The sequence below is a fragment of the Microcebus murinus genome, chromosome 10, assembly GCF_040939455.1.
Source record: "Microcebus murinus isolate Inina chromosome 10, M.murinus_Inina_mat1.0, whole genome shotgun sequence".
NCBI lineage: Eukaryota > Metazoa > Chordata > Mammalia > Primates > Cheirogaleidae > Microcebus > Microcebus murinus.
In genome coordinates, this window is record NC_134113.1 from 45281571 (window position 1) to 45300255 (window position 18685).

Consider the following 18685-nt stretch of genomic DNA (forward strand, 5'->3'; position numbering starts at 1 on the left):
TTGGTTTAACTGCTTAGTAGATTTGGCTACAATTTCATCGTATTGTACGTCTTGGTGTCCGTTGGTAAAAAGTCTTCACTGAAGAATCCAGAAGAATCCTAATAAATATGAGTTGCCAGGGGAGAGTGGATTGTCCCTGATTTCCTGCTCACTCTTTCTCCCAAGTAGATAGAAAGGAAAACAAAGAATCTGAGAACATTATTTGTAAAACTAGGAAAGATGTGCACGTACACACACACACACACACACACACACACACACACACACAGAAGGCACCGTTTGCTGCTAAAACACAGCAGTGGATTGAGAAAAAAATCATCCTTCATCTCACATTTAAGTGCAGAAAGCCTGTGTTCTTTTCTTCAAAAGGTAAGTTTAAAAAGAGTTTCCTCACCTCTGAGCTATCAAAGGTCAGTGCCTGATCTAAAGGGCCTCTTGTCTTCAAAGTAAATAGAAGGTCAGTCCCCAGTTCATATGTGAGGAGAGAAAGATGGAAAGGAAAAAAAAGAGCTTGACATAACACAACATTGAAGTTTTTCTTACCAAAATGTCATCACAGCAATTAGAGTTATAACCAAGGTCTGGAAAACCCAGTTAGGACACAACCGTCTTTTTCCTGAAAAATAAACCTATAAAAAGGTTCAATAATGAGCAATGATAAATTAGTGATTTTTAACTGTGAGAAGCAAGCCTGAAGAATTGCTCCCAGTAGGAATCATTGCTGCTCTCTTGGGATGGATGGTTCCAGAGCTTGCTTCAGTTTACATCTCCCTCCTCCTCTCTCTGGAAACAACATTCTTCCTAAACTTACCTTACATCCCTCCCCTTCCTTGATACTCCGGGCTACAGATTCTCTTTTCCTGATATCCTGCAGGGCAATGGTCTGTGCCATTCATTTGGCACATACTCTTGAAGTTTTATGAGAGAATAAAACCTATGAGATAAGATGCTGTCAGAACTCAGATGTCCATCTCTTTTAACAGGATACTTTTGAAAATCGAAAGATCTTCAAGACATGAAGGAATAAATTCTCATGGAAGAATTTCAGGGATCATGACAAACCATGGAAAATATTTTTAACTCCACTAAGCACTCCTTAATTATTATAACATTGGAAACCAATGTTATAATAATGACAGTTCTGGGCCTGTGTCTTATCTATTCTTATATTCTTTGAACAAATATTTATTGAGCACTATTATGTACAACACTACAAAAGATATGAAAATTCTCTAGGATGTGAGTGAGACAAACTTTGAGTACTGATACATATTGGTGTAAAAACTTGCTTGTGGGGAATGGGCCAAGAGCTCCAGGACAGATAGCTGTGGAATTGGTAGGGAATCTGGCTGAAGAGATAAGAGAGGTTTTCTGCCCACTTAAATAAGGTGCTCCTTAAATATGAGCTTCCTATGAATGCAATAGGGGGTATTCTGTTTGCTTCCTTCTAGGGATACAGGGTAGAATCATGCTTTTGGTCGGAAGGGTATTAGAGTTTGGTGGTAATTAAGAAACAGCTTTAAACTAGTCTTTGATTTAATTTCTTGGGCTGATTATCTGACTAAAGGAAATGCTCTTCAATGTCTCATTGGGGGGAGCTACACCTTTCCTAACAAGTATGCAAACCCTTAGGGCTATTGTAGCTGAGTCATCCATAAGTACAGCTGGAAGCCACTCTGATTACCAAGAAGTCAATGGTTTATACTGTTCCTATGTCTCACTAGACTGTTCTGAGGATGTCCTAAATAGTGTGCTGTACAGAGAATGAACTTGTTGAAATTTATTGAATCGGTTGGACTTAAATAGTATTAGTCTCAGGACAAGCACTTCCCCCTTCAACCTACCCCCTACAGCTGTTGGATTATTTTAAATCTCCATGCTTTTGCTCTAAATCCTTTGACCTAATTTAGGGAAATGGCCTAAGACCTGGAGTCAGACTTGAAGTTGAGTCCTAAAGTTATCTAAATGTCATGATCCTCATTTTCCATATCAATAAAATAGGAATATTAAATAATGCCAGCTTATTTTTCAGAGTTATTGGGTAGAGCCATTCAACAGTGTAATGGTTCTCAAATTCAGGTTTGCATAAACTTACTATGGAGCTTGTTAAAAGTTTAAATGTCCTGGAAAATTCTGGTTCAATAGGTTTTATTTGGTAGGGTGCGGGCTGGAAATTCAGAGGTAGGGAAATTTGGAGGTAGGGTGGGGGCTGGAAATTCGTAAGAGGTAAAATAGTGAAAAGTATTTATCCATGTTTGTTCTTTCCCTCTCTCTCTCCTTCTCCTCCAAATACTCAGTGAATTCTCACTTGAACCCTTCCCACCTCACTCTGATCCCTACATATAAGAGTAATCACCCACCTGCCTCTTAGAGATGGAGAAAGAGAGGAAGGAAGAGAAGCCCTATGTATTGGATGAGAGCGGGAGCAGGAGATCTCAACCTTCTTTCAGAATGAGCACCATGTTGGCCAGCATTGGTAGCTGTGTGGAAGTCGAGGCAGGGCCCAGCCAGGCTTACATTCTAGCAATGCCTATCAACAGCCCACAGCAGGCACTTTGCTCATAAACACCCCATCCAACCCCAAAGTACCACCCACACCCACACCCACACCACCCACACACAAGCATTGCAGTGACCCAGTGAGCCATGGAGGTCCCAAGGAACACAGGACACCTAAGAGCCTGGTGGTGGCATGGCAGAAAAAATCAACCTCACAGAAAGAGCTGAGCTCTCCCACCAAGACAGCACAGAGGGAGCAAACACTTCCGTTATTTGTACTCTGTCAAGCTCCCTGGACAAGTCTGGCATATGGCAAAGTGTGAGAATCACTGAAATAGTGAGTTTGGAAACATTAATAACACTGAACACTTATCCAGGACTTCTTATGTGCCATACACCCTTTTGAGTGCTTTACATATACTAATTTCTTTAATCCTCACAATAATCCTCAACCACCCTATGAGGCAAGTGCTTTTCTCATCCCCATTTTAGAGATGGAAAAAGGGAGGCACAAAAAGGCTGAATTCCTCACCCAAGATCACACAGCTAATAAATCACAAAGCGAGGATTTGAACAACACCAAAAAATTTGGCTCCAGAATCTAGGCTCTTAACCACAATGCTATGCTGCCTCCTTTTTTCTGCCTATGAAGATTAAAAAAAAAAAAAAAAAAAAGGAAACTAAACAACTTAGAGATTATTATTATGATTCAAAAGGTCATAGCTTATCAAATGAACTCCATAGCCTGATGGTCCAGGAAATCGGAGCCTAACTTGTATTTCCAGACTTATCATCCATTTTCTTCCCTACCCAACTCCCACCTAATCCTTTAAGGAAGCCAGTTCCAGCTCCCAGAGCTTTGTTTATGCCATTCTGTCTGAACCTCTCCTGCAGTTCCTTTGCTGTCTGGCCAAAGCCTACTCCTCCTTTAAGTTTCAGCTCTCACAAAACTCCTGCATGCTCTGAGCCTCTGCAACATTTATCACATCCAGGTACAACTGTGCTTTGTATTTTCTTCTAATCTTCCCTGGCTGTGTTGAAATTCCTTGGGAGAAGAGACCGCATCTGACTCATCTTTGCCTCCCACAGGCCTTCTACAGTGACAGCAGGAGGTCTCTGAGTTGAATGGATGCTCTTTAAGTCCTGTGTAAGTCCCCACCATGTGTCCACATGCCCAAGACACTGAACCACTTAATGTTTTTAATTTAAATTGTGAGGCTTCAAGGCCGGGCGCTGTGGCTCACGCCTGTAATCCTAGCTCTTGGGAGGCCGAGGCGGGCGGATTGCTCAAGGTCAGGAGTTCAAAACCAGCCTGAGCAAGAGTGAGACTCCGTCTCTACTATAAATAGAAAGAAATTAATTGGCCAACTGATATGTATATAAAAAAAATTAGCCGGGCATGGTGGCGCATGCCTGTAGTCCCAGCTACCCGGGAGGCTGAGGCAGAAGGATCACTCGAGCCCAGGAGTTTGAGGTTGCTGTGAGCTAGGCTGACGCCACGGCACTCACTCTAGCCTGGGCAACAAAGCGAGACTCTGTCTCAAAAAAAAAAAAATTGTGAGGCTTCAGGGAATATTTGCAGGCTGGGCTCTCCAATCATGCATTCATTTGACAAATATGTCTTGAGTGCCTACTATGTACTAGTTCTCAGCGACACAAGACTGAAGAAGGCAGACACAGGGTATGGTTCTCATGGACCATACATTCTATTAATAGTTAATATTCTGAGATAATTCTCCCTTACTGACGCTTCTCTGTTATGAAGAAGCTGTCCTTCAAGTTCATAAATGATTAACCTTCACTTTTTACTGTAAATGTTATCCTACTTAATAAAAGCTCTCTTTATTCATCAATAAAACTATCATACTTTAACCTTCGCGAGTAAGTGAATACCTGTTATTTCATTTGCATATTTAGTATTCAATATCAAAGGGAAACAGGGGATTTAAGGATTAATTCAAGTTCCTTTGGTATTTTCTGAAGCAAAAGATAAGATGGGGTCATGGCAAACACACAGATCTTGCAGCCTAGGGCCATGTGTATGTGGGAGCCAACGAATTTCATCTGATGAGGCAATATAAACAAAACTGGCAGATAATTATGAAATCGACATGTTCTGTACTCATTTTCCTAAACTTCCGCTCTTTAAAACACCAGTTGACGTCTATCAAAAGGTTAATATTTAAATACTTGTAGTGCATAAGGATGAAAACTAGGGAATATATCAACAAATAAATAAGAAAAAAAATCTCGATCAATTTCTGTAAAAACTTTTTAATAGAAAACGTCATATCTTTTCATCATAAGTTTGTCCATTTACCTTGTTGGGTTTTTTGTGAATGGCTCTTCTTGGAGAAGATGCACTAACAGCTCTGCTAAATTTGCTTTAAAAGAGAGAGAGAATTGGTTACTACTCACAAACCTCTCCAGGAGTGATATGACAAAAGCCCAGGCTGTCACCAACACAGCTGTATGACTTTCTTTTGTAATACAGTGATAATTTGAAAAAGGAAAAGCTAAGGTGATTGAGGGTTTCTTTTGTGGAAAAGAATTTTAGTAAGCATAAATGAATGCACTAAACATTACATTTCTCTTTTTCTCAAAACTAGACCCCAGGAAATGAGCATTTACCTCCTTAAGCAATAAAAAAAATAATGAAGTTTTTTTCCCTGAGGACCAAACATGGTTTTCTAAATTTAGAAATGGCCACCTCTCCTCATTAAAGGAGAAGCTACCCTTTTGCTAAAGTTTAGCACTTCCTATAACAACTGTTATTAAACAGATGCCTCAAGTTTTGTTTATTTTTAAAGTAGCAACAGAGAAAATAAGAAAGTTATCCACTAAGGCAATTATGTTCCAAAATACTCTAAAAGAAAAATAGGGACTTCATTATCAAAAGTAATAATGGTCGTCATTTCATCAAAAAGACCATTTAGGCCGGGCGAGGTGGCTCACGCCTGTAATCCTAGCTCTCTGGGAGGCCAAGGCGGGCGGATTGCTCAAGGTCAGGAGTTCGAAACCAGCCTGAGCAAGAGCGAGACCCCGTCTCTACTATAAATAGAAAGAAATTAATTGGCATATATATATATATATATATATATATATGTAAAATTAGCCAGGCATGGTGGCGGATGCCTGTAGTCCCAGCTACTTGGGAGGCTGAGGCAGAAGGATTACTTGAGCCCAGGAGTTTGAGGTTGCTGTGAGCTAGGCTGACGCCACGGCACTCACTATAGCCTGGGCAACAAGCAAGACTCTGTCTCACAAAAAAAAAAAAAAAAAAAAAAAAAAAAGACCATTTAGATCAATCTCATTTCAGAAAGAGCCCACTCTCTCCTTTTTCCAAATTTCTATGGAGATCTTAGAGGTACCTGATTGAGCTTGCTTCACTGGCTGAGGACTTCCAGCTACTGAGCCGCTTTAGCCTGGCCAGATTTCTGTTCCATATTTCTAACTCTTCTATTCTTTCTTCAAGGTTGTTAGTTAGTTTGCAGAGCTGCTTCACTGCACCTACATTTTCCATAAAGATCTGGTCCTAAAAAGAAAAATCATATGGACTGCATAAATTTACAGTTTGAGACCACCAGGGAGCTGTCCATAGCCCATTCAAAGACAGTTGGAATACACCATTGTAAATGGTTATATGCATACACATCCTCAAGTTCATTCAAGATAAATCTGCAGAGGTTTGAAACTTAAAGAGGTCTTGCCAAACCGCTGGCAGTGTAGTAAAACTGCTTCTGCTCAATTTGCAATAAAATGGAAATATGCCCTTGTAACTCAAAAATGGAGCTGAAGGACACTGTTGAGTTTGGAATCCAAAGATTTATTTTCAGTTGCCATTATGCTATAGTTAAAACTCATAAACAGAAAGAACAGGCTTCTGAATGTTGATTTGTGTGTTCATCACCAGATCTCCGTAAGAAATGACTCCAGCTTTCCCTGGCAAAAGGTGCATCAAATTGCTCAGGTGAAGGAGGAAGAAACACCTGGCTTTTTTCTCTGAATACTGCCACATACTAGTAATAAATGTGAGATCTCAGGCAAAACATAATAACCTCTCTGGGCTTCAGTTTCTTCATCTATAACTGAAAGGATAATTCTTGAGATGTCAATTTCTGCTCAAACATTCCAGGAGCTGTCATGTTCAGTTTATATTTCAGCCTAACTTCCAAGCAAAATTAAAAAACAGAAAGTACATAGTTCTTCCTGTTCAGAAAAAGTCACTGACATTTCAGAAAGAGAAAGAAAGGGGAAACCAACCAAAGCCAGGAGTCCAGGCTGTACCCTTCCTCACCCACACACATCAGTGGTCACATGAACACGTGCATTTACCTCTTAGCCATAGCAAAAACCCTGGAAAGCTCTGGTCAATTCACACCCCAACCCCAAGACTAATCCTCTGCTTTCCCTCTCTCTGTTTATTTGTAAACAAAGTTCAAAATCCCACAGCACTCTCAGAATCTCACAGAGGCTGGTCTACTAATGTAAAGTGATGAGTTCAAGGTCAATAGAAACTGTTTTGTGGTTAAGGGTCAAACCGAGGGCTGTGTGTCTTTGAGATTCTCATCACCCAATCCAAAGCTCTGAGTGTTTCAAACACTGAAAAACAATCACTTAGAACAGCATAGATTTAAGGCTTAGTTTATGCAGTTTAAAGACAGGTATGTCTCATGAAACATTGGCAGACTCTCTTAAATAGATCTAATGCAGTCCTCTGACACCCTGCACTCTCCCATGTCTGAGTCTTTATTGTAATAGTTAGCTCTGATACAAATGGCTTTTTTCAAGGCCAGTTCAAACCTCATTGTACCGAGGATCTCCCCAGAGACCACTGGTCAGAGGGCCCTACTCTCTTATACAATGTCTTCAAAGCAATTTGATCACTTGGCCATTTGTCTTGTGTCAGATATTATGTGTTTGTCTCCCAACCGGGATCGTGAGTTTGTGGAGGGCAGCAATTATGTTGATTCATTTTGTTGATTCATTTGTGTATCTCACCACCATTTAGCACATGCTTTTGCCCATAAGAAATGCTCAGTAAGAATGGATGAAAATGAATTGAAAGGTGCAATGGGTTAGCAGTTTAGGAAAACAGAAAGCCTTCCTATTTGGGGAGCAAAATGCCCAAAAGCTTGATCTTAGAGACCTATGCTTTCTTTAAGAAAACTTACCAGAAAAAAAAAAAAAATCCCCATATTGGCTTCTCAAAAGTAATCAGAAAACCCTATATTATTCCTGAAGTCTTACCAGATATATTTCAAAATCTATCCAAAGAACACAAATTGATAAAGCCACTTGGAGTAGAATTTAGCAATATTGAGCAAAATTATATATGTTTTTATTTTTGAGCCAGTAATCCCACTTCTAGAAATCTAGTCCATAGATCTCCTGGTAAAAGGTAAAAAATAAAAAGATGGACTTCAACTCAAATGTCCATCAATAGGGGAATTGATCATAAACGATGGCACATTGACATAGCAGCAAACCACACAACTATAAAAAGAAATGAAGAATATCTCTATATACCATTATGGAACAAAGTTTAGGATATAATAAAGCAGAGGTGCAAGAGAGTGTGTATAATATGCTACCTTTTTTCTAAGAAAAAGGGAGAATACAAAAATATTTTCATATTTTCTTACATTAAAAAAAATGAAGGATAAGCCAAAACTAATTTAAAATTATTACACATACTGGGAAGAAAAAACAAGGTGGACAAAATGGGTAGAAGCCAAGCTCTCTGAATATACCTTGTTTTATAAATTTGCCTTTAGAACAATGTGAATATTTTAAATAATTATAAAATATAAACCAAACTTGAAAAGTATCCCTTAAAAATGAAAAACAAGATAAAGCAAATGAACCTAACTGGGGATGGAGTTTCTGGTTTAACCTTACAGAGAAGATTTATTTTAAATGACTTCAAAGAACAGTAATTTGACTATTTACTCCTAGAGGAATATATTCTAAAGACAAACACAAAGAAACAAAAATAACCAACAAAGAAATCCTAAACTTTTCAATGATCATATTGTTAGTAATCATAATGATGATTACACATGCACACATACCACACACACACATAATTGGATAAAGCAAATACAAAATTAAGTTAATAGTATTATAAACCAATATTTTTAGCATTTAAGAAAAGAAATATAAAATCAAGACAATAAGTAAAAACCTAGCAAAGCTAAATTTAGATTAGAAATACTGCTGTGAAATCCTGATACATTCTATTTTAAAAAAGAAAAAAACATTTTCTAGCTATGTCTACTAAAACGGACTACTAACGATGAACAACATTCATTGTTGTCTCTAAGTAATAATACCATTCCCACTGAAAGGAACCAGGACCCTTCCAGGTTTGGAATAGGAAATGTATGAAATGAACTTGGAATATCTTATATTGAGAAAACAAGGAAGCTATCACAGAGTATTACAATTTTGTCAAAATGACTCCAGGAGCTCGCTGAAGAAATACCCATTGGCCAAAGATAGGACATCAAAGGACTATCAAAGAATCAAATGTGTTTTAAAAGCATCCAATTTCTATTCAATTTTTAAAATATTTTATTGGCTACATTTAGAGAATATTAGGTGTTCAACTCACTTTTCTGAAAACTTGTAAATAAAGAAAAAAATCAAGTTTTATCCTGCCTGTCCTATACATAATTTACATATTTGATAAGCGAAAGTTCTTCATTTTAGAAGAATTCCAGAGAATTAGTAAAGAAGAAATGACAGAGTGTTACTATTTTCCAACCCCTAAGGAAACATCACCTAGGCAATAATCCTCAATGACTGCTAAAACCATACCCATATATCTGTTTCTTTGTTATATACACACACATGAAAACAATTGGGGAAATTTCAACACCAACTGGATTTGATGATAATACAGAATTACTGTAAGTTTTTATGTGTGATAATAGTATAATGGTTCAGTTTTTAAGTGGCAGTCATTCTCTCTAAAAAAAAAAAATACCGAAGTACCTCCAATGAAATGGTATGATGTTGGAGGTTGCGTTAAACAATCCAGTTGGTGGGGGAGGGTAGTTGGCGAGGGATTTAAATAAAATAAGACTGGACAAGAATTGATAACAGTGAGATCTGAGTGAGGCATACATGGAGCTTCATTACTCTTCTCTCTTATTTTGTGTATGCTTAAATTTTTCATTAAAAATAGTTTTTAAAAAGCACAAAACAGAAATAAAAACTCCTGACAAAAGCCCTTCTAAATGTTCTAATCTCAGTGCAGGTTTTCCTTTACTTCTAAATTTGTTTTAATAAAAATGAACAGAAATCATGAAGATAAAAATAGCCTTCTATGATTCTAAATCATAATAAATGTTACCTGATTATTTACTACGTTTGCTCTGTAGAGAGCCTTGTACTATAATTATAGCTGTGTTGTTTACAGCAGAGCACGCGGCCGGTTGTTATTTGCCCGGCAGTCCAAAACAGATTCCCAGATGGCCTCTCTGACCCCTTCCCACATCCTGCTCCCGGCAGGCAATCTAACAGGCAGTGTGCTGTCAGTTCCACATCCTAAGTCTCCCACATCGACCCATTTCTCTCCATCCTCATTGGCACTACTTATACTTTTTTTTTCTTGGCAACTGGCTGCTTTTTCTTTTGTAAAAATGTTTGATTGCTACATTAACTTATGGGTTAGCCCAAACCAAAGCAGACTATCGAGAATGATGATAAAGTCTACTCTAAACCACAGTAAGTTCTTTCTGCAATGTCTTTCCCGACAGGACTTCCAATACTGCCTCATGCCACACGAGCAATGCCTGCAATTGTCTGGTTACTTGTCAATAATGATAAAAAGCCAGCTCTAATGTCTCCAAATCAAATTTGCTAGCACCATATATCTTCCAGGTCCAACAGGCAAGGAGATAATTCATATGTTTTCTTATTCAAGAGGAAATAAATCTGGAGAGGAAATTTACTACTACCTTCCTGATTATAATTGTGGCTGGCCCTGACTTTATAGATCTAATGAAAATGACCAAAAAGTAAATTTCCGGGACATGTTTTAGGGGATGACTCTTAACTAAAATACTTATGAGTTCTGACTTCTGTCTTCCGTCATCACATTGCAGTCAGTAGCAATATGTTCAAAAATATATTCTAGCATTTTCTAAAAATATCTTTTTCTATGCAAGTGATAAGGTCTGTATGAGCAGTTTTTAACTAGGAATCCAGACTCCATGTAGAGGTTTGGATTCATTAGGGCTGAGATGGGTATAGGCCAGGGCATTTTGAAAAGTTTCCCCATTTGATACCCACCCTTGGTTAAGGACAATTTTGTAACTGAACCTAGTTAATATTCGACTCTGTCAGCTATTAACAGTTTAAATGGGGCCCACTACCTCAGCTGAAACACAATGTAAAAATGATTAAACCAGCTTGCCACCAAAAATTGCTAATGAGACCATGGAGGAAAAAGTGACAACTGCTTCAAATCACCCAAGGATCTTTTACCCAGTGTTTGAAAGAGTTGCTTTGGGGCCAGTATACACATGGACAGAATGAGCATATTTTCTAAATGGACGCATGGGGCAGTTTGGCAATTTTATGTGCACATGAAAACAACAGGGAGGCATTTGTGAAATCAGAGCTATTATCTAGCTTAGAGTGGGTCCCTAATATTCATCTCTCACCATAGTCCCCTTCACGCTCTATGCTCTCATCATCTCTATCCATTCCCTTAACATTGCGCACTTCCTCTAGTCTCTGCACCTAGCACGTGCAGCTGCTTCCACCTGAATCACCTGTCCCGCCTTCCTTACACCTGGTGTCGGATTTACCTATGTTATAAACACCTGGAGAGTGGGCTCACCAGGGACAGGGCTCACATCTCATCCACACTTGGTTCTCCCGCAGAGTTGTAACTCAGTACGTATCTGATGATTAAACCACTTCGGTACGAGCATCGACTATAGTCGATAGCCACAGATGAACCGAGCATCGACTTTAGCCGATGACCATGATATGGCTTTTCTAATTTTTCATTTATCAAAATAAAATTGTGAACATTTAAAAATAACGTAATGAAAACATATATGTATATGTTACCTATTCTGATTTACTTTACAAGTAAAAAGCTGCCTATAAAGTAAAACAAGCTTTCAGTGCTTTCAAGCTTTCCTCATCACACAAGAGCAAGACGGATTCGTGGTCAATGCACAGCACAGACTATCGTGCGGACCGTGAGTGCGGCTGTGGCAAGGTTTCTTGGCCGGTGAGCGCTGCACCGAAGTGGTTAAATGAATGAATATTCTTACGGAGTTGGTTCATGCCATGAGGCATTGAGAGATCGTAGTGCTGCTCTCTAGTGAAATGAAAAGAGGGACCAATTGCCAGTTTATTCTTTTATCCGAGACTTCTGTTGGAAAAGTAAAAAAACTAAGGTCCAAATTCCTTTTCCGTGTTAGAAAATGCACGTAGAAATGTGGGTGAATTAAACAGGCATTAGTGTTTATCACCTTCAGCGCCATCGACTAGTGGTTCGATTATACCCAACAACCCCAGTTTGGTCCTTTCCTTTTCGGGAGAGGACTGGATCAGGAAACAGACGAAATCCCTTAAGTTCCCCCTGCGCCTGCACCCCCACCCGAGGAAGCCTGTGGACTCTGCAGAACACAGCTTGGCAGCTGAAGATAACGAGCCTGCAACATGGAGGCGCTGCGGGGCAGAGGAGTTGATTTCTCTTCTCCTTGGGCATGACAACTTGTCCTCTTTTCAACAACACTGAATGAGGGTAGCTAAGCCCGACGGCAAAGAACGCTTCTCAAAGATGAAATGGGCCCTTATTTCTTTCCCAGTAAGAGAGCATCGCAGACTTGAAAATCTCTCCTTGTGGTGAACGATGCATCTGATGTTGCATGGACTGATGTTTTATAATAAAATCGTGGGAATAAAACAGCCTGTAATTTAAGCATTGTAAAAATCATTGCCAAGGGGAGCAAAACTGTCTTGGCCAATGGGTGTGTCTGGCAATTGTTTGGGCTTTGAATAAACTCAGCTTTAGATCTTTGTCCAAGAGTTTATTTTGTGGAGAGCTCACCAGGCCCTGACAGGGGTTTCAAAGAATAGAATCCCAAAACCAGAAAAGCAGGCTGCTGAGATGGTGTGGAAGCTCAGGCTTCCAGCTGAGTTTTCAATGGGTCCCTGGGGGAGAGGCTTCCCTGCATGGATATTTCTCTTGCAAAGAGTAACTGTTGGGCTCATTTCCCTGGGTGGCACGTTTTGATGTTCTGCCTTCCATGGGAAGGGCATGAAATTCATAAAAGTGCTTAAAATTGTGTGTATTATTGTTGCCCTTGTTTGTTTGCCTTAGAATTCTCGTTTAATTTTTGTTACTTTTGTTTAAGTGCAATCTTCTGTGGAGAGGGCTTGAATCCTTTGACTGAGATGAGTTTTCAGTTAAACTAGCCCCTGTCACAGTTGTAATTATTTAATTTCTTGTCTTCTCAGGTGACCAGTGAGTTCCTTTTGGAGGCAGCAACTTTGTCCTGTGACTCCCCAGAGCCTACTCAGTTCCTACATGGCTCAATATTCAATTAATGAAAAGAATCAATAATTCTGTATTAAGCACCTGTGTGCTATGCTAGACACTCTCCTAAGTGCAGGGATTAAACAATTATATAAAGCAAACAGGGGCCCTGCCCTCATGGAGTGTGTTTTCTAATGGGGGAGATTGACCACCAACAGGTAAACCACAAATAAATAATATAGTTTTAAGTTGTAATTAGCACTGGGAAGAAAGACAACAAGGCATTGAAATAGAAAATAATGGTCACTATCTTAAGCTGCTGCCATAGAGTTGGTATATTAGATTTATTCTGAGAGTAGTGAGAAAGCATAAAATAAGAGTCAAGTGGAAAGTTCTATTCTCATCCTGAAAAAGACCCAAAACAATTCATAGAAGGAGAAACCTAAAGCTAACATGAGAAAGCTAACATGAGAAAGAGATGTGCAACTTTAATGCTAATCAGAGAAAGGCGAATTGAAACAATATGATGCCACTTTACCTCAATCAGGATTGTGAAATTTAGAAAGTCTGATAATGCCAGGTGTTGATGAGGATATAGAGAAACAGCAAGTCTCATGAGCTGCTATTATAAATTACAAATGACCAGCAATTAGGCGGTATTTTGTAAAATTAACTCTGTGTGCCTCCTACACCCCACTCCTGCTGTGCACCCAGGGAGAACCTCCTGTCTCACCTGTCTCCTCCCATTTCCCTACTGGTCCTTTTTGCTCACTTGTTGACACCATGCTTGCCCCATGGTCTCCTACTTGCACCCAATCTTCTCAGCGCTCACATGTCCTCTTCTTGCTCTGCAGGCCCGAACTGGGTGTGTTTCTCAAGGTGTTGCTTTGGTCCTTTTTCCTTCTCATTCTATATGAACTCAAAAGCCCATAGTGCCAGGCAGGTGACAGGAAACAGTGATGTGAGGGCACACGAAGCGCCACCTGAGACAGCCACCCCCAGCACCCTGGACCCTGACTTTCCAATATTTCAAGGGAGGCAGAAATCTGATATCTGTATGAAAATCTCCTAATTTTTAAACATAGGCAAAAAATTTAAAAGTTTTTAAAATACCATGAGGGGAAAAAAAAAATGTCTGCCAGCCAGGCTAAAACCACAGGCTTCCAATCTGTGACCTACGTCCATAATCGTTCCCTTCTTAATTAATATCTTCATCCATGGTGGCAGCTTCCTTTCTGTCCCCATTGCTCTCCCAAACTCCACACTCCAGTCATCTTCCAGACATTTTCATCTGAATGTTCAGTTGACAGCAAGTCAAAATTGAACTTATCTTTCCCCCAGAAAATCACTTCTCCTTCAGACTTTCTTACAATAATAAAACCACTTCTCTCCCTTCCTTTGAGAGTCTACAACTCAGGCATTAACATAAGTCCTTATCAGGAGTGTGCACAATGTACCAGATGCTGTAGTCTCTGGCCTCACAGTCAGATTGTAGAACGTCACAGTCTAGAGGAGACAGACAATGGAAAGAGAGTGACCACACAATGTGATAAATGCTGGAGAAGATGTACTGTACATTCAGAGGCCTAAGGCAGTATAGAAACCAGATCAACCAAGGCATCACAGAATTCATTAATTCATTCTACCAATATCTGTGGAATTCCTACTGCACTCTGGGCCCCTGGAGTAAAAGCCCTCAATAAAGTATTGGAGAAATAGTTTTGAAAACTACAGATTTCTGTGCTCACACAACTAATTGGAGAGATTGGCAAAGAAGTGGGCAAATAAACAAGATATTTCAGTCAGGGACAAATATTCTCCAGACTGCTAGGAACAAGCCCACAGTTTGTTCGCAGCACACAGCCCCGCCCGGCTGAGGGGGCGGATGGGTCTGCCTCGGCCAGAGGGGCAGCTTTTTCTAATTAGTGCAAAGCCACCATACGCCCTCACAGTGGCCCTGAATCTGACAAACAGAACGAAACCAGGTGATGCAGAGACTACTTCAGATGGGCTGGTCAGGGAAGGCCTGGGCAAGGAGACGCAAAGGATGAGATCATCGAAAGAGAGTCTTTAGGGCAGGGAACTCTCCATGAAGCAGCCGGAGGGAGAAACGCACTTGGCAGGTGTGTGAGGAACAGAGCAGAGGGCTGGCGCGGGAGGGCCCAGACAGGAGGTGCCTGTGAGTCTGCACAGGGGAGCGATGGAGCCCCAGGAGAGCGAGGGAAGGCAGCCGTCCAGGGAAACTCGGGGCTTTGGGGAGGACAGGCAGGAGCTTTCAGCGCGGAGCCGGGAGAGAGGCAAAGGCTTCCAGGTTGAGGACACGCACTGTGCTCTGAAAGAGCCGGCTTACTGGAGAAAAGGTGAGAAGGTCGTTGTTCCGTCAGGCTGCACCGAAGGTGTCGTGGGGTTGAGGAGTTGGTGGGAGTGTTAGGAAAGAGAAAGAGAAGATTTGATCCAGATTGTGGGGTGTTGTCACAGTTGGCAGCCAGTGAAGAGCCAACATGGGAAAGGGAGATCCTATGATCGGAGATTTGTTTTGTTTTGGTTTTTAAGGAAGATAATTCTATTGGTGCCTAGCGGGTCAGTTAGGAAGTCATTATAATAGTTAGGGAGAAAAATGGAAGGAATAAAGAGAAGAAAGAAGGGAACTGATACACAAGAGATACCGCCAGAGGAAGAAAAAGAGGAGTGGTGTCTGATTGGATATTGTGGGTGAGAAAAAGGAAGGTTTGAGAGGCCGTCTGTCCTCCCGTGGCCACACCTTCAGTCCCCAATGTCCTCCCTCGCTGGTCTCTCAAGTCCTCCCCTCTCTTTCCCCTGTTGGGGGGCCTTGCCTGGCTCCCTCCTCTGCACTGATGGCAGCCACAGCTTCCCACAGTGTAACCTGGGAATTTATTACCTGTGCAGCTGTCTTATCATCTCCCTCCTAGACTATCGGCTGCTTGAAGACAGGAACCAAGAGTTACTCGCCATTGCATGATTCAAGCAGACATTTCCTGGCACATTATGATTGAAAAAAATAGAATCAATGTGTCAAAAGTAGCTACATATTAAGCCATAGTAGTGTGGTTTACAGTATCCAATCTTAAAAAGAGAAAACCAAAAACTGTCTAAGAAATAATTATTCACAAGACACACCTCATTTTTGCCTAGGCTCAGTTGTGAGTTGCTTTCAGGCAGTTCTTATATTTTATTGGGTAGGATTTTCTTATACCAAGCACACCTAAATAACAATGCTCAAGAAATGTGTAACCACCTGCTCCCAAATAATCACAGAAACAAAAAGTTGCCAAGTAAGACGATGGATGAACAAAGCAAAGGGGCCAACCCCCGACTGGTCTAACTCAGGGTTAGACCATGATGCCCACAGCCTACAGGCCCGATTGCTCTCAGCATCATTCCTGGCTCCTCACTCCACCTCCCTGTCACTGGGCCTTCACTGGGGCATACAGAAACCATGAAGAATTTATAAGAGGCAAATGACCTCAGATCAGAGAAATTTATCTTGCAAAGTCATCTCTCCTGATAAGTGGAGAAAGAAAAACTGCTTGTACCAACTTTGGCAAAGATCACTAATCTCCAACTTTGGCTACATGGACCATCTATAAAGATCCAGACATTCTTTTTCCTATTTTGGCATCAAGTCGCAACACACATGTGGAAATGATAATGATATAGCAATCATGGACAGCAACATTTTGACATTTTCATAAGCATTTCTAGTTTGCATTTTAGCTTCAATGAAAATTTATTTTTGAAAAGGATTAGGAGATGGGAGTGGAATGGAGTGAAGAATGGAGAGACTGTACCTTAATCTAATCGCTTCCAGTTACTGTAGCACATGAAGTGTAAAAAGCCCTGGCAAAGTTTTCCCTAAGACAAGGAACGCTGGAGGTAGCAATCAAAGCCACCACACTGCCCACATGAATGGGCAGGAGGCCAGGAAAGCAAGAAGCTCTCTGGACATTTTGCTTATTTTACAATTAACAAAGAGCATAGGACAGCAGGAGCCACAGTCCCTGCATTCTTAATGAGAAAGAATAAAGGAGATGCTCTGTGAAGCTCTCATGATGTAAAGGAGGGATATCTCAGTGTTGAGAGTTAAACAATTAGGTCATTAAATATTAAATGTCCAATTTCAAATCAAAGTTCAGTTTATCATATCTCAAACAAGAAGCAGTACAATTAGTCAAAGTATGTGCCTAAACTGACAGTTTTGCCATCTTAACAGCAGTCTGTATGTACCAGCAGCAAAGAAGCCTGTAGAGTGAGTATCCATGAAATCACAAAGGGCATTTTCCACAGCTTGTTGAGAATTGAATACTTTTCCTTGCAAGAGGTGGTCCAGCCGGGCATGGTGAGGCATCCCTGTAGTCCCAGCTACTCAGTAGGCTGAGGCAGAAGGATTGCTTAAGGCCAGGAGTTTGACGTTGCTGTGAGCTAGGCTGATGCCACAGCACTCTAGCCCAGGCAACAGAGCAAGACTCTGTCTCAAAAAAAAAAGAAAAAAGGAGGTGGTCCAAAGCCTGGAACAAGTGGTAGTCAGTTGGTGCAAGGTCTGGTGAATACAGTAGATGACAAGATTTTCCAAGTCCAGGCTCGGTAGTTTGAGTAGCATTGTTTGTGCAACATGTAGTCAAGCATTGTCTTGCAAGATGACTGGCCTGTCTCTATCAACTGATCGTGGGTGTTTAATCGCAAGCAACCTCATCATTTTGTCCATTTGGTTGCAGTAGACATCCGCTGTAATCTGTTGACCAGGTTTCATGAAGCTATAGTGGATAATACCAGGGCTGGACCATCACACAGACACCATCAGCTTCTTTTGATGAATATTTGGATTTAGACTGTGTTTCAGCCCATCATCTTTATCCAACCATTGTACCAAACACTTCTGGTTGTCAAAAAGTGTCCATTTTTCATCATGTTACAATATGGTGTAGAAATGGATTCACCTTCATTGTGACAGCAAAGAAAGGCAAGCTTTGAGTTGATTTCTCTTCTGACACGTGTTTAATTCATGTGGAACTCATCTATCCAGCTCCTTTACCTTGCCCATTTGTTTCCAATGGTCCAATATTGTTGGAATAGTAATAGTGACGTCAAACCTTGCTGCCAATTCATACATAGGTTGAGATGGATTCGCTTCCACTACAGCTTTCTGCTCATTATTATCCACCTTGGTCTCAGGTCACCGATGTGGCTCATTTTCAAAATTAAAATCACCAGAACAGAACTTCTCAAACCACTGACATACTGGGTGTTCATTAGCCACATCCTTCCCAAACACTGCTGATATTTTGAGCTGTCTGAACTGCATTGGGTCCACGATGGAACTAATATTCAAAAATAACATGAATTTTTGTCTTATCCATGATTTCACAAAATTGCTCTAAAACAAACTTTGAAAGATAGTCACAATCCAAACCACGCATTTGAAAGACTGAGGATGTACCTTCACAACAAAAATAAAACCAGAAGTGTCAAACTGAAATGTCAGAGATATCAACTGTCAAAATTAGTTAACTTAAGGAAATAAGACATTTCATACTTAATAACCTGATAGCACATGAAGTCCATCTCAGAAGTGAGCCCAAGAATATGGCCAGGCTTCTCCTGCATCATCAAAGTTTGGAGATGTTCACCTGCTTTGGTGTTAACAGATTCTGGAAGTGA

At 40.5% G+C, this 18685-nt stretch overlaps 1 protein-coding gene across 1 annotated transcript in view; it reads right to left on the minus strand.

Moving 5' to 3' along the window:
- Window positions 1–18685, minus strand: part of MYRFL (myelin regulatory factor like) — a 113876-nt gene that overhangs the window by 17115 nt on the left and 78076 nt on the right. The window contains exons 17-19 of the mRNA XM_012788736.2: window positions 5871–6034; window positions 4820–4883; window positions 544–629 (exon numbers count right to left, since the gene is read on the minus strand). Of these exons, the coding sequence (XP_012644190.2) occupies window positions 544–629; window positions 4820–4883; window positions 5871–6034 (314 nt within the window). The remainder of the gene's footprint in view (window positions 1–543; window positions 630–4819; window positions 4884–5870; window positions 6035–18685) is intronic.